The sequence below is a fragment of the Ovis canadensis genome, chromosome 11, assembly GCF_042477335.2.
Source record: "Ovis canadensis isolate MfBH-ARS-UI-01 breed Bighorn chromosome 11, ARS-UI_OviCan_v2, whole genome shotgun sequence".
NCBI classification, from domain to species: Eukaryota; Metazoa; Chordata; class Mammalia; order Artiodactyla; family Bovidae; genus Ovis; species Ovis canadensis.
The window spans coordinates 47,744,116-47,769,821 of record NC_091255.1 but is presented as its reverse complement, the minus strand read 5'-3'; the positions used below and the strand labels follow the sequence as shown (position 1 = coordinate 47,769,821).

The 25,706-nt window shown below is 52.4% G+C and overlaps 2 protein-coding genes and 1 non-coding gene across 9 annotated transcripts; 2 read left to right on the top strand and 1 right to left on the bottom strand.

Moving 5' to 3' along the window:
• Positions 1–255: 255 nt before the first annotated feature.
• Positions 256–13,077, bottom strand: PSMB3 (proteasome 20S subunit beta 3). Of its 2 annotated transcripts, none has more exons than XM_069543303.1 (7): positions 12,809–13,077; positions 9,032–9,223; positions 8,517–8,701; positions 5,935–6,042; positions 2,970–3,147; positions 1,256–1,350; positions 256–352 (listed from the first exon to the last, which is right to left on the bottom strand). In XM_069543303.1, the coding sequence occupies exons 2-7, from the start codon at positions 9,032–9,034 to the stop codon at positions 304–306; spliced, it is 618 nt and encodes a 205-aa protein (XP_069399404.1). In that variant the 5' UTR covers positions 9,035–9,223; positions 12,809–13,077; the 3' UTR covers positions 256–303. The 2 variants fall into 2 exon arrangements, with proteins under 2 accessions (XP_069399404.1, XP_069399405.1); XM_069543304.1 differs by lacking the exon at positions 12,809–13,077 and adding an exon at positions 12,385–12,566.
• TRNAN-GUU (transfer RNA asparagine (anticodon GUU)) lies at positions 9,960–10,033 on the top strand. The gene has a single exon. It is a non-coding gene; the product is annotated as a tRNA-Asn (tRNA).
• On the top strand, positions 12,797–25,706 carry PCGF2 (polycomb group ring finger 2). Of its 6 annotated transcripts, none has more exons than XM_069543296.1 (10): positions 12,797–13,687; positions 19,734–19,869; positions 20,428–20,524; positions 20,815–20,870; positions 20,953–21,003; positions 21,211–21,319; positions 21,494–21,548; positions 21,636–21,734; positions 23,507–23,587; positions 24,016–25,706. In XM_069543296.1, the coding sequence occupies exons 2-10, from the start codon at positions 19,758–19,760 to the stop codon at positions 24,391–24,393; spliced, it is 1,038 nt and encodes a 345-aa protein (XP_069399397.1). In that variant the 5' UTR covers positions 12,797–13,687; positions 19,734–19,757; the 3' UTR covers positions 24,394–25,706. The 6 variants fall into 6 exon arrangements, with proteins under 6 accessions (XP_069399397.1, XP_069399401.1, XP_069399402.1 ...); XM_069543300.1 differs by having other exon boundaries at positions 13,414–13,687; positions 21,639–21,734; XM_069543301.1 differs by having other exon boundaries at positions 13,451–14,420; positions 21,639–21,734.

The following is a 25,706-nucleotide window of genomic DNA, read 5'->3' as shown; positions in this document are numbered from 1 at the left end:
TCATTAAACAAGGGAAAAAACATGCATTACCTTGAATCAATTTGATGATTAAATTCTAGATCATATAAAGCACCTTGTGCAGGTTCCAGGACAGCAGGTGCCCTACAGTGATCTGTAGAGACCATTCCCACTGATGGACCAGAGAGCACGCTGCAAGTCAAGAAAAGCCGAGGGCTAAGCTGCACCCCAAGTAGCTATTTGTAACTGCCCAGCTAGGGACAGAGATCTGTGGTAAAACACTCAAAGAAGCAGGAGTGAAAGAAAATCTTTTATTAAAAAAAAAAAAGTGGGCTCTGAAAACAGTTAGTCCATGCGGGCCTTCAGTGTCCTCGTGGTGATTTTGTCCTTCTCACTGCAGGGGGAGAAAGTCACAGAACATCTAAATCCATGGGACTGCAGGACAGACTGCAACAAGCAGCTGTCCTAACTCGGGTCAACTGTTTTGCCCATGCTACACTAACATCAGCTTGTTGCCCTGGCCTGTGGTGAGGAAGGGGAAAAGAGACATTTCTGTAGGTGAAGCCATCAAGAGCTAGGATGACTCAAGGCTGGAGTGTAAAGCACTCCAGAGCAGGGCGAGAGCTCCCCAGGCCTAGGGAACAAGGAATTGAGGAAGGAGGTATGAGGTGTTTCACTTCAGTGACTACAGATTCTCAGTATCAGCCCTAATCTGCTTTTCACGGTAATTAAGCAGGTCATCCCATAACACAAGGGTCCAAATGGGACCCTTATTCTGGGACAGTTTCCAAGGAAAGCTGTCGGGAGGGTACCTTTCACTTCAGCTAGTCAGATTCCTGGTGACAGCCCCAAACAAGAGGGAAAGGGTGCCAGTTAGGACTCTGGCCAGGGGGTTAGAAGGTGGTCACTGAGCTTGGTACACCACACAGGTGTGGCTTCCATGCTGGTGCGACCTGGGAGAGGAAAGGAGGGACCCAGGATTTAATCTGATCAATCTGTAGGAGCTCTGCACAGGTCCCTGAGATTTTGGGAACATTGTTCAGGAAGGAAAGAAATGTCTACTGTGAGCAGGAGGAGGCAACTTGGGGCCAGGGAGCCTCACTGGACAGAGGTTGGGGGAATCCAGGTAGGCTCCCAGCTACCACCTTCAGGAAGCACAGATTTCTGCTATCTGGTGCCTGCTACAAGAACCCTTCTTATTTCACACCTGACTCGGGGGCTGGGAAGATGGGCTATTTGTGCAGGAGGGGAGAGGCACATGTCTGCAAGGCTCCCAGACCTCCCAACGCATACTCACATGATGTGGACAATGACTCCCATGCCTGACACCGCATCCCTGTCCACAGCATTCAGCATGGCTTGTGAGATGGTTTCAAACAGGTGCTCTGGATCCTGCCAACAGAGTAGCAGCCTTTCAATCCCCAGAACCTCAGACCTTCACTTGGTCTGGCTCCTTAATTCTCTTTTCTCTAGGCTCAAGGTGCCCAGCTCTGGCACCTCCTGTGTCTCGAGGGATAGTTCCCTGGGTACGAGAAACGCCCTCAGCCCCTTCTCAGAAGGAAGCAGGGTTACGGAAGATAAAGTTGAGGCCCTGAACCTCCTCCATTAACCAGCAGTGTGACCCTGAGCAAGTCAGTGTCCCTCCACAAAGCTTCAATCCCTCTTCTATAAAATGGGGAGAACAGTCCCCACCGCTCCTCTGTGCCTCACCAGCTGTCTAATGATCTCCCCTCCCACGTGGCTCAGAAGTGCCACAGAACCTAGCCTGTCCAACCATGGAACCATTTCCTGCCAAGCCTCTCCCATCCTCTATATCCTCTATCTTGGTTGGCTTAGCTAGAAAACTCAAGTGTCCTCAGCATCTCCACCATTCTCACTTCTGTTTTAAGGGACCAAGTCCTCTAGACTCTGGCTGCCCTGCTCCCCCAATGCCACCTTCTTTGCTCAGGACCTCAGCACCTCCTGCAGGTGCCAACAGCCCACTGCACCAACCTGCAGGCCTCCGGCTCCTAGGGTCTCTTACTACCTTAGACACCATGTCAGAAGAAAAAAGTGCCAATTCCTTGGCATGCCATCCAAGGCATCTGCAAGTCTCATTCTGACCTCAGGCTCCGCCTTTCTCTAGCCCACATTCTGCCCACACTCCAGCAACCACAGCAAGCTCTCTCCAGTCACTCAACTCCCCACGCCCCTCCTGAACCTCTGACCTTTGCACAGGCTGTTCCTTCTGCCAACCAGGTCCTTTCCTCCTCTTCCCAGTCAGCTTCATTTTAACAGATAACTGGGTGTCTGTCTGGCTTCACTGGCTGCAATGGGCCCTGAGGATGGACTTCCTGGTTTCCCTGGAGCCTGGCAGAACTGGCACACCAGATAACCCTCCCTGTCAGGCTCTGTTCCCATCTTTCCAGGCCATTTCCTCACACCACCACTCGTAGACAGGTTCTACTATTATGCCTGCTTTACAGCTGAGGAAGTGGAGGCATAGAGAAGTGACTTACCCAAGAACATAACTAATTTAGATGGTAGGTGGATCTGGGTTCCCAACCCAGACAACCTGGCTCCACAGCCCATTCTGCTGAGCTGCCTCTAAATAATCCTGTACCCTGTTAAATCTTTATTCAATGAATGGATGTGAGAACCCCATAAACCCCACATGAGGAATTATTTGTCACTGTAGCAAATATCTGACTGAGGTCTCCTCACAGAAGGTGCTCTCTAGGACCCAAGGCTCTGGCAGATGAAGTTTCTGGACACCCTTCCAAGGCTCAACGGCTGTGGCTTTCTCTCCTGCCCACACATTCTCCCCATTGTTGTTACTCTTTTGCAACCCCATGGACTGTAGCCTGTCAGGCTGATCTGTCCACGCAATTTCAAAGGCAAGAATACTGGGGTGGGTTACCATTTCCTTCTCCAGGGATTCTCCTCATTACCAGTCAGGTAAACACATTTTCCCCTGATGGTCAAGGAGTGGGCACCTCAGAACTCAGCCCCACCCCACGCCAACAACTCACCATGTTGGGCTCCCAGAGAGACTCGCACATCCCGTACATTTGTTCAGTGCAGGTACCACTGACTACAAAGTCATCGGTCACCATGGGGCAGCCAATAAGGTCTAGAGAGCAAATGAAAGGCTTAAAGGTCTTCGGGTCCAATCCGGCAATGACCGGCTCCGTGTAGTAGGGCCCAAACCTGTGGGACCAGGAGCAGAGAGAGAAAATGGCACTCAAGGACATTTCCTTTCCTGTTTAGTCTATCCAGACAAGGCCCTGGCCCAGATCCAAATCCTCCTTCCCCTCCTCTCCTGGCATCTATAAATGCTCTAAGACTTCTTCTTCTTTTCTCTGACTCTTCCCTGCATATTCCCTCACCACTGACCCTCTCTTCCTCTTTCTTTCTTTGGGAATTCTGTTTTGTTTTTAACCTACTCTTCCCTATCCTCATCCAGGTCCTATCATCATTCAGTCTTCTATTTATACACCTATACCTTTACTCCTTTCAAAAAAAGATTTCAAGCAGTTGGTAGAAAAACACTGAAAATAAAACTGAGCCACTAAAACACAAGCCATTTGCAATAACATGGATGGGCCCAGAGATGATCACACTAAGTAAAGTAAGAAATATTACATGGTGTCACTTATGTGGAACCTGAAACATGGCACACACTTATTTGGGAAACAGAAACAGACTCAGACATAGAAAACTTACAGTTACCAAAGGGGAAAGGGAGTGGGGAGGGATAAATTAAGGGTTTGGGATTAGCAGATACAAACTACTATGTATGAAATAGTTAAACACTGTCCCACTCTACAGCATTATGTTCAATATCTTATCAATATAATGGTTATTCAATATCCTGTAAAAAAAAAAAAAACAAAAACACATGAAGTGAAGTGAAAGTTGCTCAGTCATGTCAGACTCTTTGAGACCCCATGGACTACACAGTCCATGGAATTCTCCAGGCCAGGATACTGGAGTGGGTAGCCTTTCCCTTCATCCAGGGGATTTTCCCAACCCAGGGATCGAACCCAGGTCTCCTGCATTGCAGGGGGATTCTTTACCAGCTGAGCCACAAGGGAAGCCCAAGAACACTGGAGTGGGTAGCCTATCCCTTCTCCAGCAGATCTTTCCAACCCAGGAATCAAACCGGGTTCTCCTGCACTGCAGATGGATTCTTTACCAACTGAGCCATCAGGGAAGCCCTTGAAAAAAAACCATAATGGGAAAGAATATGCACATATATATAAAACTAAATCACTCTGTGCTACTAGAAACTAACAAAACATTGTAAATCAGTTCATTAAAAAAAACTTCTTCCTATGCACCACCACCAGCGAAAAAAAACCCTCCGAACAGAATACAAGACACTCAAACTAAACACAAAGTTTTGTTCTGAGTCTCCCAGCAGGCAAAGCAAAAAAAAATACTCACTGAGGTGGATTATTTTCATTGTCTACCATCAGGAAATAACAGCTCATCAGAAACTTGTTCTAGACCTTGAGATCTGAGAAGAATCTATCTTAAGAGATCTTCATTTATTTATTTATTTTGAGAGGTAAATACAGTTGATTAGGCAGGAGACACTGTTAGAACACTGGGCCAGCTCAAGGGAGAGCTGACCTGTTTTGTGGGCTAGTAGCCAATTTCTATAGTCTCAAAGACAAAGAAACTTCCTGTTGGAAGGGTGGCATTAGGTGATTGGTTAGGGTGCTATAGAGTGGGTATCTTACCTAATACGGAGTCAGGGAGTTGGCTGGTTTAGGTCAGGGGTCTCAAGGCAACAGCTGTTATGGGGCTTAGTCAGTTCCAGAGATGACCTTGGTACAGGGTTCCACAATCCCCACTCTTTTTATTTATGGGTCAAATCTTTGGCCCCTTAACACCCTGTTTGTGACTGATTATCTAGCCCCATCTCAAGCCATGAGGACTCAGGTCACTGGGGAAAGGGGTGATGACTGCTCTGACATCAGGATGTCATAGGGTCCTGGGTCATCATGGGGATCTTTATATAGGAAATACTCAAAAAGTAATGGCCACTATCCTCAACAGAAACAGTAAGCAAACAGACATTATTCATGTCTTATATCAGTTCTCAGTAATATCAACAGGCATGACCTTAAGGTACAACTTTGTAAAAAAGAATTCTAAATAAAAAATAATAATTGGGGAATTCCCTGGTGGTCCAGTGGCTAGACTCTGAGCTCCCAGTGCAGGGGGCCCAGGTTCGATCCCTGGTCAGGGAGCTAGATCCCACATGCTACAACTAAGACCCAGAGCAGCCAAATAAATAAAAAAAATTAAAAAAAAAAATGTTTAAAAAAAAAAAATAATAATTGTTAGGTAGAGGAAGAGGTCAGAGTAGTGCACTTTGATCTGGTATTTCTCCAACAGATCCCGAGATATCAAATTTCTCTAAGAAATTAATTTTGTATTTTCCTCTCAATAAACTGAAAATAAAGTTAAATAAGAATGTCCTGTATTATCTGGGTAACAACCTTAAAACTAAATACAACAACACAACTCAGGGCCTGTGCTTATACTTCCAGTCATGTTGATGCCAAGGTACCACCTGAAGGTTAGTGTTTACTTTTTATTGGCAGTATTAGGGGCTCCTTCTTGTCTCACCATAAAGTTCTCAAATGTCAAAAATTAACATACCCAATTCCTAGATTCCATGTATTCCAGAGAATCGAATGATCATGACAGAATGAACTCTGGGGTAAGGGTGGCTCCTGGCTGGGAGACTCCTGGGCACACATTGGTAGCATTAATTTTGTTGCCTGGGAGCAAGTTTATTTGCTGTTTGCATTCCCTGCCTTCTTCTGAAGTAGCCCTTTTTCTTTCTTATTTGATTGTTAGGCCCAGAGAAAACATACCCCCCAAAATAAGGATACTGTCCTACAAATAAGACATGAGTCAGCCAGGGGGAATCTCCTTCCTAGGTATGTTCCCCAAGTCCCAGGCTACACTTCTACTCACCGTTTCTCGTACAAGAGGTTGGCCACCATGCTCATGAGGGTGTAAGGTTTGATCTGCCGGCCTTCCTTCAGCTCATACAGGTTCAGCCGGAACTTGAGGCGCTGGGCACTGTGGCAGAAAGAGAAAGTGTGTTAGCAAGTAATTGCTGAATGTCCCCTGGTGTCCACCTCATGGAGGTCAAGGAGGTGCCTAAGGAGACACACAAGCCCAAACCTGCCTAGAGACTCCTCCCCATCTCCCAGTGATTTTACCAGAAGTCCAGCCTCATGCCCACTTTGAGGTTTTGTCCAACACTTCTACCTGTAAACATGCCACTCTGCTAACCTTTTGCCTCATACTTTTTCTGAGGTGAGAAAAGGGGAGTAAAGAAGTGGGTTCCCACCGCACCCCACCCCCCCAACACACTTTTCTGAGGAATAGTTCATACAGCACACTCTGGCCAGGAGCCTGAATGCAGACATAGTGCGGCAGCTTACAGTAGAAAGAGCAGTAAACTGAGAGAGCTGACCTGGGCTAAGTCTTCCTCTTCCCACTTAATTTTTCCATTCCTAAGGTGGGGACAAAGTAAGTCATTTGGCAGTGAGATAATGTATGAGTGTTAATAAACAGCAGCAGCTGCACTCATGGACTGAAAGACGCCTAGGAAAATAGGCCACGCCTCCTCCAGTGCCATCTCAGAGCCCAGGGATAGGCCCTGCAGGGAGCAGACCAGTGAGAAGACTGCTGGAAGCGGAGCACTGGGTCACAGGACGCCAGAAGAAAGACACAAGCCTAAGCTTCATCATACAGTGAGGAAAATGAGGCCCAGCAAAATTAGCGATGACTGCCCACAAACATGCAAACTTGGTGAGAGAAGCCTCCTGAAGAAAAGAAGATAGTGTGAGGCGAACAGCTGTGATTAGAGACAGGAAGACTAATGGGGGCCTTCACAGCGACAGGAACACTAAGCCATCACTCCACCAGCACCGGGATAAAAGGGCTGGTTGGTTCAGATCTCAGGAAGAATATCCAAGTTACATATATTCTTGAGACTTTAGGAAGATTTAAAGGAAATGAGAGGGAAAAAGTCCTGACAAGCTCCCATCCACATTTGTTGTTGTTCAGTCGCTAAGTTGTGTCCAACTCTTTGTGACCCCATGACCTGCAGCACGCCAGGCTTCCCTGTCCTTCACTATCCCCTGGAATTTGCTCAAACTCATGTCCACAGAGTCAGTGACGCTAACTAACCATCTCATCCTCTGCTGCCCTCGTCTCCTTTTGCCTTCAATCTTTCCCAGCATCAGGGATATTTTCTAATGAGTCAGCCCTTCGCATCAGGTGGCCAAAGTATTGGAGCTTCAGCTTTAGTATCAGTCCTTCTAATGAATATTCAGGGTTGATTTCCTTTAGGATCAACTGGTTTGATCTCCTTGAAGTCCAAGGGACTCTAAAGAGTCTTCTCTAGCACCGCAATTCAAAAATATCACATCAGGAACTATCAATCTTCTAAGAACTATGTCCAAGAAGTGCTGCTTCTTAGGCCACCTGTAACCCCATCTTCCCTCTTGAAACTTTGACCCTGACTCTTTTCCTCTTGTCTCTCTTCTTACCCCACTACTGAATATACAGTTCAGCTCTCGAGTTGTCACTTATTTTTTCCCTCTATACATTTTGTCTCTCTGTAATCTGTTCCCATAGATTTAACAGATCACCAATGCCTATCCAGCCCTGAGCTATAATCTCAAGACCTCAACTGCTCACAGAATGTTTCTACTTGGCTTGGCTTGTCACTTCAAAACTGGTATCAAAATCAAAAGTCATCACCTTTCCCCTAAAACTAGTCTTCTCAATTTCAGTCAACATGCTCAAAACAAAAATCATCTTTGAAACATTTCTGGATTGCCTACATGTCAAGTACTAAACCAAACACTTCACAGATAAAAAAGACATGAACCCCAACCTCAATGCACAACTCTTTGGCCTCACAATATCCAAGTAGCCACTAAGGTAAGTCAGCAACAACTCTCAGAAATGCCTTCTCTTCCTTTCCTACCACACCACCCCATTATGACCACAACCCTCACACCTCACAGAATCACTTATTTCATCTCCCCAATTCTCCCTTTTCTCACAAAATCACTGTCAACTAAACAGCTACTCTAGCAGTTAAGATGCACCAGCTCATTATGGATTAGTTATCTTTCAATATGCCTGCCTTGTCTCCCAACTAGACCACCTGTAGTTCTTTAGGGACTGAGCATGAGCCTTAGCCTCAGAAATTGGGATCCTGGGAGTCATGCATTAGCTTACACCTTGAGCAGTAAGACTCTCTGATACTTCGTTTCCTCATCTGCAAAATGGGAGAGCAACATGGTGATGTATGTTCTTAAGAGGATTAAAGTCCATGAAGATAAGGTGCTTTCCACAGTATCTGGCTCAGAGTAAACGCTAACCTGGTTAGGATCCACTCTATCGTTTACAATGTTTGACAGTCTCAGATTCACGGGTGGTGTTCAGTAGAAGACTGACACCCAGGCCACTCATCCCGCTAGGCAAGGCTAGTCCAAGAAGCGTGGGTGTGGGTGGGAACCCCCGACACTTACACTGTCTGGACGTCGGTGGCAAGACCCGCCAGGCCGATGTACAGTCGGTCGCCCATGGGAAAGATCTTCTGGAAGTCCGTGGTCACCATCTGGGCCTGGATCCCGAAGCGCCTGTCAGCAGCGATGGCCACACAGTTCTTCCCCTTCATGGCCATGACGGCCCCTCCGTTATAGGACATAATAGACTGAAGCAAACAGAGCGGAGGGGCTCAGCTCGAGGGGCAAACAAGGCCATAGCACCCGGCGCAGCCCCTGATTCGCAGGCTTCTCTACGCACCGTCCTCCACTCTGGAGGCGCCTGGATACCCTGAACTCCAGCTCTGAGGTTAGCGCTGTGAGGCTGCGAGGAGCCCCATTCCCCGCCGCGGTCCTCACCAAGGTTCGCTCCCCCTTCAAACTGAAGTGGCTTCCTTCAATCGACCACCAGGCCTCTCGACCTCCCAAACTTCCCATGACCTCCCCTCCCCATTCCTCTAATCCTACCCCAAGTCCCTTTTCTTTGCTCCCTGTCTCACCATGATTGCGGTGTGTTAGGACCTCCAATCGCCACAATTCCAGCAAACCTGCTAAGGGCCTCACTACGCAACCACCCTCGCTGCTTTCTCGCTATTGGCTGAGAGGCCGACCCTTCCGGAACATTTTAATTTTCTATTGGCTGTGCGTCTTTGTCAGTCATCAGTACAGGAGTTTGGTTGAGAAGCCAAAACCTAGGTAAGGAAAGCGCAAAGTGAAAAGTCACTGTGAGTGCGGAAGAGCTCGGCATCGCGATGCAAGCTGGGATAGCGGTGGACCCAGTCTCTGGAAGCCAGAGACGCCGGCCGGAACCTCTGTCCACGTGGGCTGGTGAAACCCGAAATAAAGGGCTTTGGCTCCAGTAAAGGGCTACCGGGTTGGTTAAGGGCACGCTGTGCGGTCGGGGATACTACTCATGAAGCTTGTTTCATTTATTCATTCCAGAAATCCTTAGATCTGTTGTATGCCAGGCACCATGCTAGGCTCTGGACATGCACTGAACTAGAACAGCGTCCGGTCTTTGGGAGGCACCCGTAAAGTGCCTATTTACTGTTAAGAGGGAGAGGGGCGCTGGGAGGGTGTCGCAGATATTCTGCGGCTGCAGGGGTTGGGCTGCAAAGGGGGCATTTGGAAGCTGCAGGTCGACTTCACGTAGCCTCATTATCAGATCACCCTAAAGAAGAACGTTCCAGACTTCCCCAAGTCTAAGATCTAGACGAAGCAGGCGACAATTTCGCCAGCCCCAGCCACCCTCGAGCCAATGCAGGGGAGGCTGAACGTCCCGCCTGCTCCCATCCCTAGATCGAGATCCTTCCCTTTCTCCCTTGGGTCTGACTTCTCTCGTCCTGTTATGGAATTTGTTTAGAGTCTTCCGCTGTCGCAGGCTCACGCCCATTGACTCGGCTCACCGCCACTGCAGTAGTTATCACAGTCTCTGTGGCGCAATCGGTTAGCGCGTTCGGCTGTTAACCGAAAGGTTGGTGGTTCGAGCCCACCCAGGGACGTCTCCTTTTTCCCACCACAAAAAAGGAAAATCTAAAGGCATTATTCACTTAACCGCTGTAAAGCCAAATTTTGTATTGAAATAGCAGAGACAACGCTTTTTCTATAGGAAATCAGAGGGTCATTGTGATTGAAAATTCGTTGTTCAGTTAATGACAGGATTTCTACAGCACTTCCCTCCTCCACCTACCTCCAACCCCGCCCCCAAACTGGATTGCTGGAAAAGCAAAGACAGGTTTTTGTCTCACCGTGCAATACGTTTCAGGTTGCATTTTTCGTCAAGATTAAGAATAAATTTGCAGTGGAGATCGGTCAGTTTTCCACTGTCTGCCTCTATTGATGTTACAATCTTGAAATGTTACATTTGGAAAGGAAGAAAATAGCGCTAGAGACAAAGGCAGTGACAAACTGAGGGATGAAGAGAAAGGTGAGAAAGGGAGAACACAGCTGTGATACACGCAGAGAGAAAGAGGAGACATGACAAATAGGCGTAGTGGAAGGAAGACCTGGGGGAAATGGAGACAGGGAAAAGACTCAATATGAGAAGCATGAGAAAAAGGAGTTGGACAACAACAAAACAGTTTCTTTTTCTAGAAATACAGAGAGGTGGGGAAGAAGATGGGGAAATAGAAGCAGAATCTAGGGACATTGTTTTGGGGAGAGAGGAGTTAAAGAGCACAGTAAAGATAGTCATAAAATGTCTAGAGGAGCTGCTCTCTCCTAACATTGTCATCCTCTTCCAGATCTTATCACCACAGTATCTCTTAGTATATGTGCTGGAAATAATTACCTAGATTCCCGAGTTCCTGCCCTCCAGAAGCTTTTGGTCTAAGACAGCGACTCTTCTGGTGAAGAGTCTGTCAGCTAGGTGACCTCCTGAGATATTACAACTAACACAATCCAGGGGAAGCTTTGGCACCTCATGTCTGCCAGAGATGCATCCCTGGGCTGGGAGTGGCAGACTCGGCTTGCTTTTAGGAGGCGCTGTCTCAAGCAGTTCCCTTCCACATTTGGTTTCTCCTCAAGGTTGGGCTCAGAGGAGGCCTCTTTTGAAAACCTTCAGTGCTCATCCACCCTTACAGGGGGAGGGAAGGAATGGCAGTGGTAGGTGGTAGCAGCAAACCCAAGGGATACACAGTGCCCATAGAAGCTAACGGGACAGGCTATGTAACCCTCCAGCTTGCCGCCAGTGCTCTGTGAGTGCCCTGTGGGCATAAGCCGGGCTCATCAGCTTTACGTCCTCTGCTTAGTGCAATATTTGACAGTGGCACATGACAGGTGATTTTTGGTTGGGAAACCAAAGAACTTCAGAATTGAGAAGGGTTTGGTCAGAAGGTTCCCCTGATAAGCCAGAGAGGCCAGGGATGTGGGGACTGGAAGGTGACTGAAGTGATTAAGACGAAGTTGCAGTAGTAGTGGGGGCTTCAGCATGCTCCTTCTGTCTTGTGGTTTGTGACTGATGCTTAATAACTATCTGAGGAACCAGTGAACAGATTCCCAATGAGCACAGTGGCACCCTCGGGCAGCACTCCAGGATTAAAGGACCGCAGTGGGGACTCAGAGGGACATCAGCCTACTTCCCCTTAGCTGATAGCCTCCCACCCTCATCCAGGCAGCCCCTGAGTGCCCCCTGTGGATGATGGGTGAGACGGAGACCTTTGCGTAACCCGTACAGGTTTCTCTTGCCCGGGATCTTCTAGCTTGAAAGGAGTCGCAGATCAGGAGTCCCAGCTGCTCTCCCCTCTGGCAGGGTGACTGAAGAGGATTCCCGAGTCTTCCCGGGCAGAGTCCACGATGCCCGCAACACACCTGCCCCAGGGACAGTGGGCGTGTCCACGCCAAGAGCCCCCTTTCAGTGAAAGGCGGGAACTCTCCTTCTCCCAGCACAAGGAGGGAGAGGACAGCAGGTGATCGAATCCTCCCCTGGCCCTACTCCCAAGGGTTCTCAGACCACCCACCCTGGGCGGAAATCTCTCCAGCCCTTCTTCTTCCCCCCGCCCCCGCCCCCACTCGGTGGGTGTGGGCCAAAGGCTAAAGCTGGGGTCAGTTGGAGGCCAGTGTTCACAGGTCTCCCGGTCACTAGCCAAAGGGTGAAAGTATTCAGTCCGGGGGCCTCAGCTTCCGATCTGCCTGGACTGCCAAAGAGGAGAGAAGGAGGAAGAGGCAGGCGGGTCCGATCCTTGCTGAAGATTTCGTTTCCTAATTTCCTAACTTGAGCCACCCACCGCCAGTGCGCTTAATGGCGCTTCTGGCCGAGTAATCGAGCTCTTTGGAGCGACTGACATAATGACCATCCCTAATAAATCCTGAATAACGAATACGCAAATCGACCGTCCTAATGAGGCGGGCCCACCGTAGTCTCCATAATGTAATATCGATCGGCTTCCCCGGCTCCGGCCTCAGCTGCTGCTCCTAGCTCTTCCAAGCTCCCTGCTAGTTCTCTCCTCCCGGCAGGAGCCACTGGAGACCGAAGCCCGGAACCACGGTCGGAGTTCGGAGTTGGCGGGCACCAGCGGCCTTTGCGCTCGCCGGGGCGAGCGAGGCGCACCAACAGTGCAGAGCTCAGAGCGCGATCGGCGTGCGGGCGAAAAATGCGGGAATCAGCGCCCCGCAGAGAAAAAGCGCGGGCCCACTTCCGAGCCCCGGCGCCCCGTTTTCGAATGCATTCGGGTCTCTCGCCTTCGGCCAGATTATTGTGTCCCGGGCCCGGAGCCTGAGCTGCCGTCCTCAGCTTGCCTCCCGACCCAGGTTGCGTCCCGTTCTTCGCCCAAACACACCTAGGCGCCAGACTCCACCACGGCAAACGAGCCCCGGCCGCGAGATGGGCCCCCAGGCCTCTGCCTCCGTCCTCCCGGCAGTTGGCGCCCCTGAACAGGCCGGGTTGGGTCCCGGACGCAGCGTTTTAGAGCTGGTGATCGGGCGGCCGAGGGGGTCAGGGGGTGGGAAGGAGTCGCTCGTTCTCACTCATGCAGTTATTAATTTCAAGGGAGTGTCACTTAGAGTGAATGAAAATAACCCGGACGCGTGGCCAGAGGCGTCGCGTCCCAGCCCGAGCACAGCGCCCTTTGGTCGAAGCCGAGACGTGGAGGACTGTAGAGAGAGTCACATTTCAGCCGAGTCCTCATCTCACCAGTTTCCAGGCGCCCCAGCTAGGGGCGAGGACCGCAGGGTCTGGGGGAAAGGGGTGCGCCCACATATTTTGGGGACAGAGGTTAGTTGAGGAGGATAACAGAGAATTCATCCTCCAGGGTCAGGGGCTGTTGAAAAGAGTGAGGTCGTAGTCTAGTTTTGGGGGGCCCGGCACCGCGTTGGGGGCGCAGCGCGTTAGCCTCTCCCCCACCTCCTCTTCCTCGCTCCGCAAACACCCTGAAGGAATGAGGTCACGTGGGTGAGTAGTGGGCGGGACCTACTCTTGTCTGGAGGAAAAAAGCCATTTTGTCCCCCCCCTCCGAGTCCCGGTCCCTCCCCTCCCCCTCGGTCCCCTCCCCTCCCCTCTCTCCCTCCCACCCCAAACCGCTTTCACAAACTCCTTTTTTACCATAGGTTTCTCCCCTCCCGCCGCCCGAGCGAGCGACACGGCTGCGGCCCCCCTCCCCTCCCTTCCCTCCCTCCCTCCCATCCCCCCCTCCCCGAGACCCACCGGACCCCGAACCCAGGTAAGCGGACGCAGTCTCCCCTCTCCTCTCCTTCTCCGACCCTGTAACCATCTGGGGACTGGGACGCGGGCCGGCACATCCTTCTTTACAAACCCCTGCCCGGGGAGGCTCTGAGCCCGGCCTGGTCTCGCGTCTCCGCCCCACCCCCGCCGGCCCCTCTCCTAGCTCGCCCCGTCCGCCTTTCTTTCTCCCTTTTTTCTCTCCCCTTTTCCTTTTCCTCCCTTCCAAGATGGCCGAAGTGGGTTCCCCCTTTTAACGATTTGGCGTCTCCTCGACCACCACCTCTTTGTGCTGCAGCCCCCCTAGACCCTGCTCCCGAGGTAGCGAGGGGGAGGGTCCGAGGCAACCGCGGGGCTTTGGGGCTCCGCGCTGGGGCGGATCTCTGTCCCCCTAGCCCTCCCCACGAGCTAGAGCAGCCCCTGGCTCTCCCCCAGTACTCCTTTCGGTCTGGGGAGGGGTCGCTTTCGCTTTCATCCGTGGGCACTTAGGCGTCGTGGACGCGCGAGGACTCGAAGCCGGGAGGAGGGGGACGAGCTTTTCGATCGCTGCGGGGCCGGAGGAGGGCGCTCTTCCCTGCCGGGCCCGGTCCTCTCGAGCACCTCCCCCAGTCGCTCCCTTTTCCCCCCAATCCCGGGACTGGGCGCCCCGCCCCCTCCCCGAACCACCTCAGCGGAGCCTCTTTCTCCGGAACACCCCTCCTTGGGGCCCCGCCGAAAGTTTGGCTCTAGGGAAGGTAGGAGCGGCCACCCGGTAACTGGGGCCTCTGATCGTCTGACCCAGGCTCCTGGGGAAGCCGGGGTGGAGGGGGGTAGAAGGAAGATGGGGAAGATTTATCGCAATATTTCCTATCGCCCGCAGAGGCAGGAGGGGTTTGGCCGCCTGGCCCCACTTGCACTGGGTAGCCCGACTGCCCCTCCCTCCCTAGATCCTCTTGCTTCTAGTGCTAAGGGGGTGGGACCCCTCAACTAGCAGACAGCCCTGCCCCCTGTCTCCACGGGGGGCCCAGCATGCCTCTCTCCCTCCCCCACTGCCCCCATCTGCCCAGAATTGCTCCGGATGGCTTGAGGTAGGGGAGGAGGCCTGGGGATGGCGAATTTTTCTGTAAATATTGTGGAGGCGTTGCCCCGCGCTTCCCCCTGGTCTTTGTCTCTCAGAGACCCCCCCCCCCCCCCGCCCCCGCATCTCCCGCCGCCCTGCCTTAGTCTCCAGGGCTCCCTGAGGCTGGGGTGGGGTGGGGAGGTGGTCTCCTGGTTGTCTTTCACTCCGTTCTTACGCCTCCTTCTCTGGGCCTCTTGCAGTTTGTTCCTGAAACTCTCATTTCTCTTCTTCCTCCCCCCTCTCTACTCTGTTCCAAGGTGTTAGTACTTGGAGAAGGAACATAAAGAAAGCTCTGTTACAGCTTTCTGGTGGGGAGGTTTTCCCAGGGGTTTCTTGGTTTGGAGTTGGGGGTTGAGGTCTTAGAGCTGTCTTTGGAATAATGCAGGAAACAGGCCCAAGGTAAGACTCAGGACTTGGGATCCAGAGAGAGCGTAGCTGGGTGGGGTTCAAGTTGAAGTCTTTTGAGGGGGTGCTCTCTGCTGCTCCTGGTCTTCCCTGGAAGATCTTGGTTGATGGAGCTGTTGCCATGGGAATGGAGAGAGCCTGAACACGAAGAGGTGACATCTTTGTGCAGGTTGGATGCCCACCCCACTCCTCCAGCCTCTGGCCCCCAGAGTGGAGGTTACGAGCCGTACTGCCTTTGTTGCCGGAAGAGTTATGTTATAATTTACCCTGGGTAGACCAGGGATGCACAAAAGGTTAGTGTGTGTTTGCAGCTCTGGTTTCAGGCAGGGATGTCAGACTGTGTGCTTCTTGGGGTGGGTGGGAGTGGTTTGTACATCTGGCAAGCGTGGGCCTGGCTCTGGTCTGGCTCTGTGTGTGATGGGGTGTGTCTGTGTGTGTGTCTGGCCAAGCGTCTGGCCGTGTGTGTTGTGAGTGGGAGAGGAAAATGGAGGGGGTGTGTCTGGCTGTGTGTGCATATGTGTGTGTGTGTGTATCTGGCAGTGTGTAACTGTGTATATTTTGGATATTTGTCTTTGTTTGATCTTAGGACGCTGAGAGGTGGGAAGGGGAGGGAGGGTAGAGTGAGCCCGGCTTCAGGAGACTAGAGGACTCTCGATGCTTCTGGCAGGAGGAGCCCTCAGGATCAGGGATCAGGGGACACTGAGAGTTTGAGGGACCCAGGCAGACCTCCACCCCCGGCTCTCTCTGCACACACGCAAATCTGCAGGCTTCCACAGCTGAACCCACACAGCTGGGAGAGGGCTGGACTTCTGGGATCCAGTACATTCTGGCTCCCTGAGCTTCCACAGAGCCTGCTTCCCTACCTGTATTAGGGAAGTTGGGTAAGGCCATTAGCCTCTGCCCGCTCTTCCTACTTCAAAGAGAGACTGTGTCCTCATGGTTATGTTTTGACCCCGACGGCTCACTGAATGGTCTTCTGATGGAACCTGGAGTCCTTCTGCCTGCGTGGATGGAGTCAGACCAGGCTTATTGATTCCTTAAATGAGTGGGAAGCCTAGCATGGGTGCCAGTCTGTAAAGAGCACTGGAATAGGAGTCAGGCTCTGTCTAGTCCTAGGACCGCCACTGGGTGGCTGCTTGACCTAAGACAAGTCACCCGTTTCTGAGCTTCTTCATCTGTAAAGTGAAAGGACTGGACAAGATGCTTTCTAAGATCCCTTCCACTTCTGTAATTTTAGATGTCTGGATGTGACCCCGAGTGACTCTTCCCAAGACTTGGAGATTTTCTAGTAAGGGAGTTGGGTGAACTTCATGTTGGGGGAAAGCAGAGCAAAGAATCCTATAGCTGAGAATCTGAAGGAGCAGAAAGTCATCTCTGGGTTATCAAAGATTGGCTATTTCTCAGGGAAAAAAAAAAAAACACAAACTGACAAAGAAGTCTGAATTAGAGGGGAGCTTCTAGAATAAGCCTGGTTAGAATGGAGATATGGGGAGTTGGTTCAGTGAGTAGGAGGCTTTGAGAAAGGGTAAAGACTCATGCCAGACTTGGATGACACAGAGGAGTTGGGGTTGAGTCCTGGGTGATCAAGCTCCTTTCCTGCCACTGTGGCTGAAACCTGGGGGCCAGGAGCAAGGACTGTTCCATCATCATGGGGCCAGATGAGATTGAAGGGCTTGGCCCCCAGTTGAGGGTGGGAGACAGTGCTCAGGTTCGCTGTGGGGATGTGGTTAGAACTGGCCCCCAAAGCTCCGCAGAGCTTCCAAATGGCACGGTCTCCCTTTTCTGCTTCTTGGGACTTGTCTCTTCCTTTCTCCCTTAGGCTCTGCCCTAAGGTGTTTGGAGCTGGAGGTCCAGCCAGTTGTAGCTGGGGAGGAGCTAGGTGTCAGCTGTGGGGCCCTGAGGCCTCACAGGGTGGGGTTGGGGGGGCGCAAGGAGAAAGACAAGGAGGATGAGGGAACTGAGCTCCTGTTTACAGTTGTTCTTGGCACCTGCTGGCAGGGCCCTGCAGGTAACCATGGCAATCAGGTGAGGAGCCAATCAGTGCTTCTCCCCACCCCCAGCCCCAGAGGTAACAGTCTGAGGCCCCTGGAGATGGGAGAGGGGAGCAGGGAGTGTGGCAAGGGGGCTCATTTCTTGAAGTGAGAGGGAGGAACATTTCACTCAGTAAGCACCACAGCTCTTGCCTTCACCCGTGCATCCAGAACAGAGCTCGAGGGGTAGTCTCAGTCTGAATTCTCACAAGTGCTTGCAGAAATAAGAGGGTGAGCGTCACCGAGCTCCTGCATGTTGAGGCCACAGTTGGCCTGGCAGGACCTGGATGAATGGGAGGATGGGAACTCTTTTTGTTTTGGCTGTGCCTTGCAGCATGCGAGTAGTTCCCCCATCAGAGATGGAGCTCACGCCCCCTGCAGCAGAAGTGTGGTCTTAACCACTGGCCCACCAGGGAAGTCCCTGGAAGGGAGTTCTTAAGAGCCAAGTGTCTGTTTTGGAAACACAGTGAATATGTGAATGAGGTGGCTAAGGCAGTGTGAAGCGCCCACATGTGTGTGTGTGAGAGAGGGAGAGAGAAGAGGGCATGAGATTTTCCAGCTGCAGTCTAGACCCTTGGGCTTCCCTGGTGGCTCAGATGGTAAAGAATCCGCCTGCAATGCGGAAGACCTGGGTTTAATTCCTGGGTTGGGAAGATCCCCTGGAGGAGGGCATGGCAATCCACTCTAATATTCTTGCTTGGAGAATCCCCATGGACAGAGGAGCCTGGTGGGCTACAGTCCATGGGGTCACAAAGAGTCAGACACAACTGAGCGACTAAGTATACACAATCTGATCTGGACCCTCAGCATTAGCAAATCCCTGAAGTTTTCTTCCTGGCTGTGTACATACACGCACACACACACACACACACACACACACACACACGACAGGTAGTCACACGAAGTACCTTTGGAGGCCCAGCAGCATCTACGCACCACATGGATATTATACACACTCATCGAGTTAGCCACTTGGAGTCTGTCCTCTGGATGGTTGTAATAATATTTGGGCATCTTGCCAGGGGTTACTATGGGAACAACCAAACTGTATAGTAGCCAGCAAGGTTTCTACATAATTATGAAGAGGGGACCCATGCAGGGAGGGCTGGCTGAGGGGGCGGAGATCCCTTTCCTTCCTCAGGCAGGTCTGGGCTGCTGCATGCATTCTGGCTCTGGGCTTGCGTGTTCCCCTCTGTCTGCCCTGCAGCTTGGTGTCTCTCCCTCTCTCTTGGTCTCTGGACAGCCTCTGTTGGCTGTTTGGGTCCTGGCCAAACTCATCCTGGGGTCTCTATAGTAACTGCTGATTCCCAGCTGTGAATTTCGGGTCCTAGAAAACCCAATGTGTTGGCTTTAGAAATCTTTCTGGAAAGGAGAGAAGGATGTATGTTGTAAAAGAGCTCTGGGGGCATGGCTGCCCTCCCAGGCCCCACCCCATGGGCTTTTCCTCTGGGAAAGAGAAGGGAGGTACCGTGGCTGCTGGCTACAGGTTGGATTTCTGAACTAAGAAGTAAGCACATCAGCTAGTCCAGACCTGGGCTTTGCCTGTCCTCCCTGGACCCAGCCAGGGCCTGGCTGGGCGCTTGGTGGGCTGTGGACAGAACTTTCTGCCCGGCTTCGGCAGGCCTCCCTGACAGCCTATAGCCTGTCACTGGGCAGCTTGTGGCCAGGTCGTGGATGGGAGAAGATGGGTGGGTGGCGGTGCCCACATTCGGAGATTCCCGAGTGTGCCTGGGAGGGGCGCCATGCAGCAGGCCTCCATCGGGGCATGTGGTGGCCTCCCTATGGAAGCCACAGTAGCAGTCGCTTTACCCAGACCCTCTGCAGTTACCTGCAGAGTCTGGGACTGGGCCAGGGGTCAGGCTGGAGCTGTGTGTTCCCAGCTTTGGGGGCCTAAGGACCATCCTCAGTATTTCCTGCTTGAGCTCCAGGCCTAGAACCTGTGCGGTCAGCATGTGGTGTGTTTCCAAGGAGCTGCTCCGGGGCCGGGCCAGAGCCCAGGGGCAGTTGGTGGGATGCCCTCTTCAGACTTAGGGTGTTCATTTCCCCAGTGTTTCCACGGAAGGAGGCTTCCTGGAGCAGTGATGGGAGGGAGGAAGGAAGGTAAGATGGAGTAGAAAGACTCAATCAGAAGGCTGAGTTTCCTCATAGCTCCCAGGGAGTTCACTTGTATGTATATAAATTGAGATGGGGGAGATTTTTAAAAACTCTGGTCTCTTCCATTTTCCTGCCTCCCCACATCATCTGGAGAGTTGAGTGGTACTTCCTGTGGTCTAACTTCAGTCTTTCTGCTGCTCCTGAGATAGAACCTGAGCTTGTTGCTCAAGGTCACAGGAATCTCCAGAGCCCTCAGTGAACACTCAGAGAGGGTCAGAAAGAACCACCTCAGTCTGGCTTTGGAGGGAGGAGGGGGGGCCATGGGCCCAGGGAGAGATGTTGCCTGTGGAGCAGGTTGAGTACAGTGTGGGAGGAGCTCTTGGATCCCGGGGTTCCTGATTCCATGTTTTATTTCCCAGGGTGACACCCCCCACCCCAGCATCATGCATCGGACCACACGGATCAAAATTACCGAGCTGAACCCTCACCTCATGTGCGCCCTCTGTGGGGGGTACTTCATAGATGCCACTACCATCGTGGAGTGCTTGCATTCCTGTGAGTTGGGGTCGAGGGCTGCTCCTGGGGTAGGTGGCCTCTGCCTTGAGGAGCAAAGGTGTCCAGGTGTCTGGTGAGGGTCCCAGGTCAAAGGGAGACTGCCTGGGAGGAGACTGCAGGGTTCAGCCCAGGAGTTCATTTGGGGGACTTTTACCTGAATCTCCGTTCCCTCCTTGAGTCTCTGTGGATAACGCTGCACCCCGTGAATACAAGGTGCCCTGGTGTGCACCACGGTCTTGTAACTAGGAGTCAGGGAACTGGGAGGTATCTAGTCGGTTGGCTGTTGATTTGTTCTGCAAGGGGGTTTGGAACTTGGGACTCACCTTCATGGTACTAGACACTGGCTTCACGCACACACACACATCTGTCCTGCCCCAAGGATGGATAAGGGGCAGTTGCCATCTGGAGAACAGGGCTGCGTTGGGTCTTTGAAAGGGCCTGAGTTGCGGGAACATGGTGGAGAGGAGGGGATACCTGAGCCTGGGCAGGGAGTGTGGGGGCTGATCCTGGGTTACAGAGGGGACTCTGACTCTTCCTCGTCTCTCCACACCCCCCAAGTCTGCAAAACCTGCATCGTGCGCTACCTGGAGACCAACAAGTACTGCCCCATGTGCGATGTGCAGGTCCATAAAACCCGGCCGCTGCTGAGCATCAGGTGGGCCCAGCACTTCCTCCTGCTCCCGCCCATCCTCTGGGGCAGCTGCCCTCTGTCTCCTCCCTCCTTGCTTCCTGAAGCCAGGGTGGCAGGTGGGGGAGGAGCATCGGGCATGGACCGTCCCTTGGGGATGATGTATCCAGCTGAGAAATTCTAGAGAGGTAGAGACGGGGCCTACAAGGACCCTCATGCCTGGGCCCTGGCTCTCAGAAAGAGAGGTGGGAAGAGGGGCCCTAGGCTGGAGAGTCAGGGTGAGATGGTTGCCGACTGGCTCCTATGTGTTTTTTCAGATCTGACAAAACCCTTCAAGACATTGTCTACAAATTGGTCCCTGGGCTTTTTAAAGGTACCTGCACCCTTTGTCCCCCTGCCACCAGCTCTCACTGCCCAGCCTGTTGCTTCCCTTGAGCCTGCTCCCTCTCTTCCAGATGAGATGAAACGGCGGCGGGATTTCTATGCAGCCTACCCCCTGACAGAAGGTGTGTTCACATGTGTGCACACGCGGCCCTCCCCCTGGCACTAGGGCCAGAGGCATGGAAGCCCAGTGGGCACCACTGTGCTGCCTCCCAGCCCGGGGCTAGGGGGAGGGCTGGGCTCACTGCACTGAGCTCTGAGATCCCTGGGTTGATGCTGGGGTTCCTGTCCCTGCTCCTAAGCTGAGCCTTCTCAGCTCGCTCCTTCTGCAGTCCCCAACGGCTCCAACGAGGACCGTGGTGAGGTTCTGGAGCAGGAGAAGGGAGCTCTGAGCGACGACGAGATCGTCAGCCTCTCCATCGAGTTCTACGAAGGTGTCAGGCAAGTCTGGCCCACACCTAGCCCTTTCAGGGTCCTAGGCAGGTCTCTTCTCCCATGCCGTCCCCATTCCCTGGGAGGAAAGGGCACTTCCGGGAGGGCCTTCCAGATGTTTGTGTGCAGTTAGGTCCTGCCTGCTCCAGGTTTTCCCTTGTTTCATTCCTTCTCCTTCTGCAGAGACCGGGAAGAGAAGAAGGGCCCCTTGGAAAATGGGGATGGTGACAAGGAGAAGGTGAGTGCTCGGGCCTGCCCGGAGCGGAGTATGGGCTGGGGGAGAGTGCGTGGGGTGGACCCCAGCCCTTGGGCGCCTCTTCCCCAGCAGACAGGTGTGCGCTTCCTGCGGTGCCCAGCAGCCATGACTGTCATGCATCTTGCCAAGTTTCTCCGCAACAAGATGGACGTGCCCAGCAAGTACAAGGTGAGTCCCTGGCCCCTTTTGTAACGTGGGTCTTGTTTGTGGGGGTGTCTGACAATCTGTGCATCCTAGTCGTGGTTCATGGCTGGTTTGGTGTCACCAAGGGCTTGCATGTTGTGTAACAGCCTGTGTAGAACAGTGACTGAAAACACGATTCAGGTGGGGCAGTCTGCTTCTGCTGAAACCAGTGTGCAGAGGTGCATGGGACCAAGATAGTGTGAGTGTGCGCATGTTTGCATGCTTAGAACTACAGCAGAGCTGTGTATGTAAAAGCTTAGGGCCATATCTAGGGCCAGCTGGCTAGTCTGAAATTCCCAAGGAGCTTTAGGATATAGCTTTTCAAATCTGAACATATGTATGATCCCCTAGAGGTCTTGTTAAAATGTAATTCTGACTGAGTAGACATTGTATTTCTAGAAAACTCCCAAGTGCTTCTGGTGCTGCTGGTCAATGGACTGTTGAGGCTCTAGGACAGTAGATCCCAAACTTTGCCACATGTGAGAATCACATGAGGAGTAACTTCTCAAGATTAAAACTCGATTCACGTCTTAGCAGTTAAAACAATCTCTGGAGTGGGATCCAGGCGCTGGTGTGATTCCACCTTGTGCATTCTCCCTGGGGCCCTTCTGTGCCTGTTGGCTCCTCTGGAGAACATGCCAGAAATAGAAAGGGACCCAGAGCACTGTGTGGATGGCCGGGGGTGGCTTGATGATGTGGGCATCTCTGGATCCCTTCCCACCTGCTGGTCAGGAGTTCAGTTCAGTTCAGTTTAGTCGCTCAGTCATGTCTGACTCTGTGACCCCATGAATTGCAGCACGCCAGGCCTCCCTGTCCATCACCAACTCCCACAGTTCACCTAAACTCATATCCATCGAGTCGGTAATGCCATCCAGCCATCTCATCCTCTGTCGTCCCATTCTCCTGCCCCCAATCCCTCCCAGCATCAGAGTCTTTTCCAACGAGTCAACTCTTCCCATGAGGTGGCCAAAGTATTGGAGTTTCAGCTTTAGCATCATTCCTTCCAAAGAACACCCAGGACTGATCTCCTTTAGAATGGACTGGTTGGATCTCCTTGTAGTCCAAGGGACTCTCAAGAGTCTTCTCCAACACCACAGTTCAAAAGCATCAATTCTTTGGCGCTCAGCTTTCTTCACAGTCCAACTTTCACATCCATACACGACCACTGGAAAAACCATAGCCTTGACTAGACAGACCTTTGTTAGCAAAGCAATGTCTCTGCTTTTCAATATGCTATCTAGGTTGGTCATAACTCCTTCCAAGGAGTAAGCGTCTTTTAATTTCATGGCTGCAATCACCATCTGCAGTGATTTTGGAGCCCCCCAAAATAAAGTCTGACACTGTTTCCCCATCTATTTCCCATGAAGTGATGGGACTAGATGCCATGATCTTTGTTTTCTGAATGTTGAGCTTTAAGCCAACTTTTTCACTTTCCTCTTTCACTTTCATCAAGAGGCTCTTTAGTTCTTCACTTTCTGTCATAAGGGTGGTGTCATCTGCATATCTGAGGTTATTGATATTTCTCCCGGCAATCTTGATTCCAACTTGTGCTTCTTCCAGCCCAGCGTTTCTCATGATGTGCTCTGCATAGAAGTTAAATAAGCAGGGTGACAATATACAGGTCAGGAGTTATGTTGAGACAACTCTGAGAGGAAGTCAGATGCACCGGGCGACCTCAGAGGGATGAGGGATCACCTGCCCAGAGCCTCTTTGCCGAACGGCTGGCGCCTTGAGCCATCTGCCCTTGTCTCCTCCAGGTCGAGGTTCTCTATGAGGACGAGCCGCTGAAGGAATACTATACCCTCATGGACATCGCCTACATCTACCCCTGGCGGCGGGTGAGTGGGTGGGGTGGTATGAGATGGGGCAGGGCTGGAGGGACTCTGAGCCATTACGTGGGCCACCCTGCTCTAATCAGAGACAGTTCATCCCTTGTCTCATGGGCTGGGCATGTCCAGGGTGGCCTTCCAGACCATCTCTCACTGATGGCCTTCCATACTCAGGAGGAAAAAAGGATCCTTGGGCAGACCACGTGCAAATTTGGGTGGCCGCAGAGGAGTAAACTTTGCCTTCTGCTCTCTGGCCTCCCTCTGCCTTTTTTCTCTGTCTCTGGTCTTACCCATGCTCTCTTCCTCTCCCGCCTTGCTTAGTCCCACCTGTGTGTCTCGTCCTCCCTTTCTCCCTGTTTGGGTGCTATGGGTGAAGGTGGGTGGCTGCCCCATTAGCCTCTTTCTCCTGACACCCTCCCCTCCCCTTCTCCCTGCAGAATGGCCCTCTCCCCCTCAAGTATCGCGTCCAGCCAGCCTGCAAGCGACTCACCTTGCCCACAGCACCCACCCCCTCCGAGGGCACCAATACCAGCGGGGCATCCGAGTGTGAGTCAGTCAGTGACAAGGCTCCCAGCCCTGCCACCCTGCCAGCCACCTCCTCTTCCCTACCCAGCCCAGCCACCCCCTCCCATGGCTCTCCCAGCTCTCATGGCCCCTCGGCCCCCCACCCCACCTCCCCCACTCCCCCTGTGACAGCCGGTGGGGCCAGTGCCGCTGCCAACGGGGGCGCCTCAAACTGCCTGCAGACACCATCCTCCACCAGCAGGGGGCGCAAGATGACTGTCAACGGAGCTCCTGTGCCCCCCTTAACTTGAGGAAAGGGACCCTCTCCCTCCTTTTCCAGCCATGCCTCTCCACCCCTCCACTTTTTCTGGGCCCCGTTTTTCCACCTCTTCTATTTTCCCCAGCTCCTCCCACCTTAGGGGTGGGGGATGGGTTTTATAAATAAATCTATATATATATGTACATAGGAAAAACCAAATTATACATACTTATTTTTTATGGACCAACCAGATTAATTTAAATGCCACAGGAAACAAACTTTATGTGTGTGTGTATGTGTGGGGGGTGGGGTGTTCATTGTTAGGGGGTCTTGTGGAATTCTCTCTGTTCTTTTTGGGAGTGCCTAGAGGTGGAATTGGAGGGGCCACTTGAGGCCCAGTATCACTCTGCCCATCCTCCTCCTGTTTCCCAAGACATATGGGGTGCTGAGGGGCCCCCACCAACCCCCAAAACTTTAGGCACAACTCTAATTGGCTGTGTATGGGGTCCACTCTGTTTCTTTCCCCCTCTTGGCTGCTGTCCTACCCTTACCCTGATCAGTGCCCTCCCCCCACCATTGTTGAATGTTCAGAGAATTGCAAAGACAGTGCCTTTTACAAATGCAGCCTATCGCCTGGTTTTGAGGAGCAAGTGGGCAGTGGAGAGGGCATCTCCCTTACCTCCTCCTCGTGCAGTGGGAACTTTGTATAAAGAATAGATAGTTTTGCCTCCCCCCTCCCCTTGCCCCCAACGCCCCCATGTGTGTGGCCTTTGCATCATTTATCTTGTGAAAAAGAAGATTCAGGCCACAGGAGGCCTCAGCCCTTGAACTTCCCCTGTGGTGTTAACATCGTGAACTGCTTCATTCCTTCTCCCCCACCACCACCCAGAAGCCCGCACTAGCAAGGCTGCTGGGGCAGTCTCTTTGGGGGCTGGAGTGGAGAAGTGGAGGCAGGGTGACCTCAGATAAGCACAGACCCCAGATTTGGCCAAAGGCAAGCAGTTCTCCAGTCCCCTCCCCACCCGCAGCTGAGGCCAAGTCAGGAAAGAGCAACAGAGATATATCTAAAAGCACGAGACAGAGCCTGTAAGGTCTGACCTCAGCTCCATCCTGAGGAGTCCAGTGGTCCACCCCCGAGGGATAGATCCCAGGAGACCCCTGCCCACCTGTTTATCCTCCCACGTACAAAGATCGGATTGGGGAGGGGAGGAGGCAGCACTCTATCACAACTACATGTTTGGGGCCGGGCATCCCCCAGTGGGTTTGTCTGTGTTCGCACCTTGTCCTGTGTCTGAGGTGCTGTGGCTGTGCCCTTCTGCCCTGGGATGTTTGTATCTCTGGCTTTAATAAATGCTGCATACTCTC

Bases quoted from the DNA above. Each gene is read 5' to 3' on its own strand.
- PSMB3 (XM_069543303.1), bottom strand. The intron at 3,148-5,934 runs GTGAGTAGAAGT...CTGGTCCCACAG, and splicing joins AACCTCTTGTACGAGAAACG to GTTTGGGCCCTACTACACGG. The intron at 1,351-2,969 runs GTGAGTTGTTGG...CTCTGTTGGCAG, and splicing joins CTCTCTGGGAGCCCAACATG to GATCCAGAGCACCTGTTTGA.
- PCGF2 (XM_069543296.1), top strand. From the start codon at position 19,758: ATGCATCGGACCACACGGATCAAAATTACCGAGCTGAACCCTCACCTC. The intron at 21,320-21,493 runs GCAAGTCTGGCC...CTCCTTCTGCAG, and splicing joins GAGTTCTACGAAGGTGTCAG to AGACCGGGAAGAGAAGAAGG. The intron at 23,588-24,015 runs GTGAGTGGGTGG...TTCTCCCTGCAG, and splicing joins ACATCTACCCCTGGCGGCGG to AATGGCCCTCTCCCCCTCAA.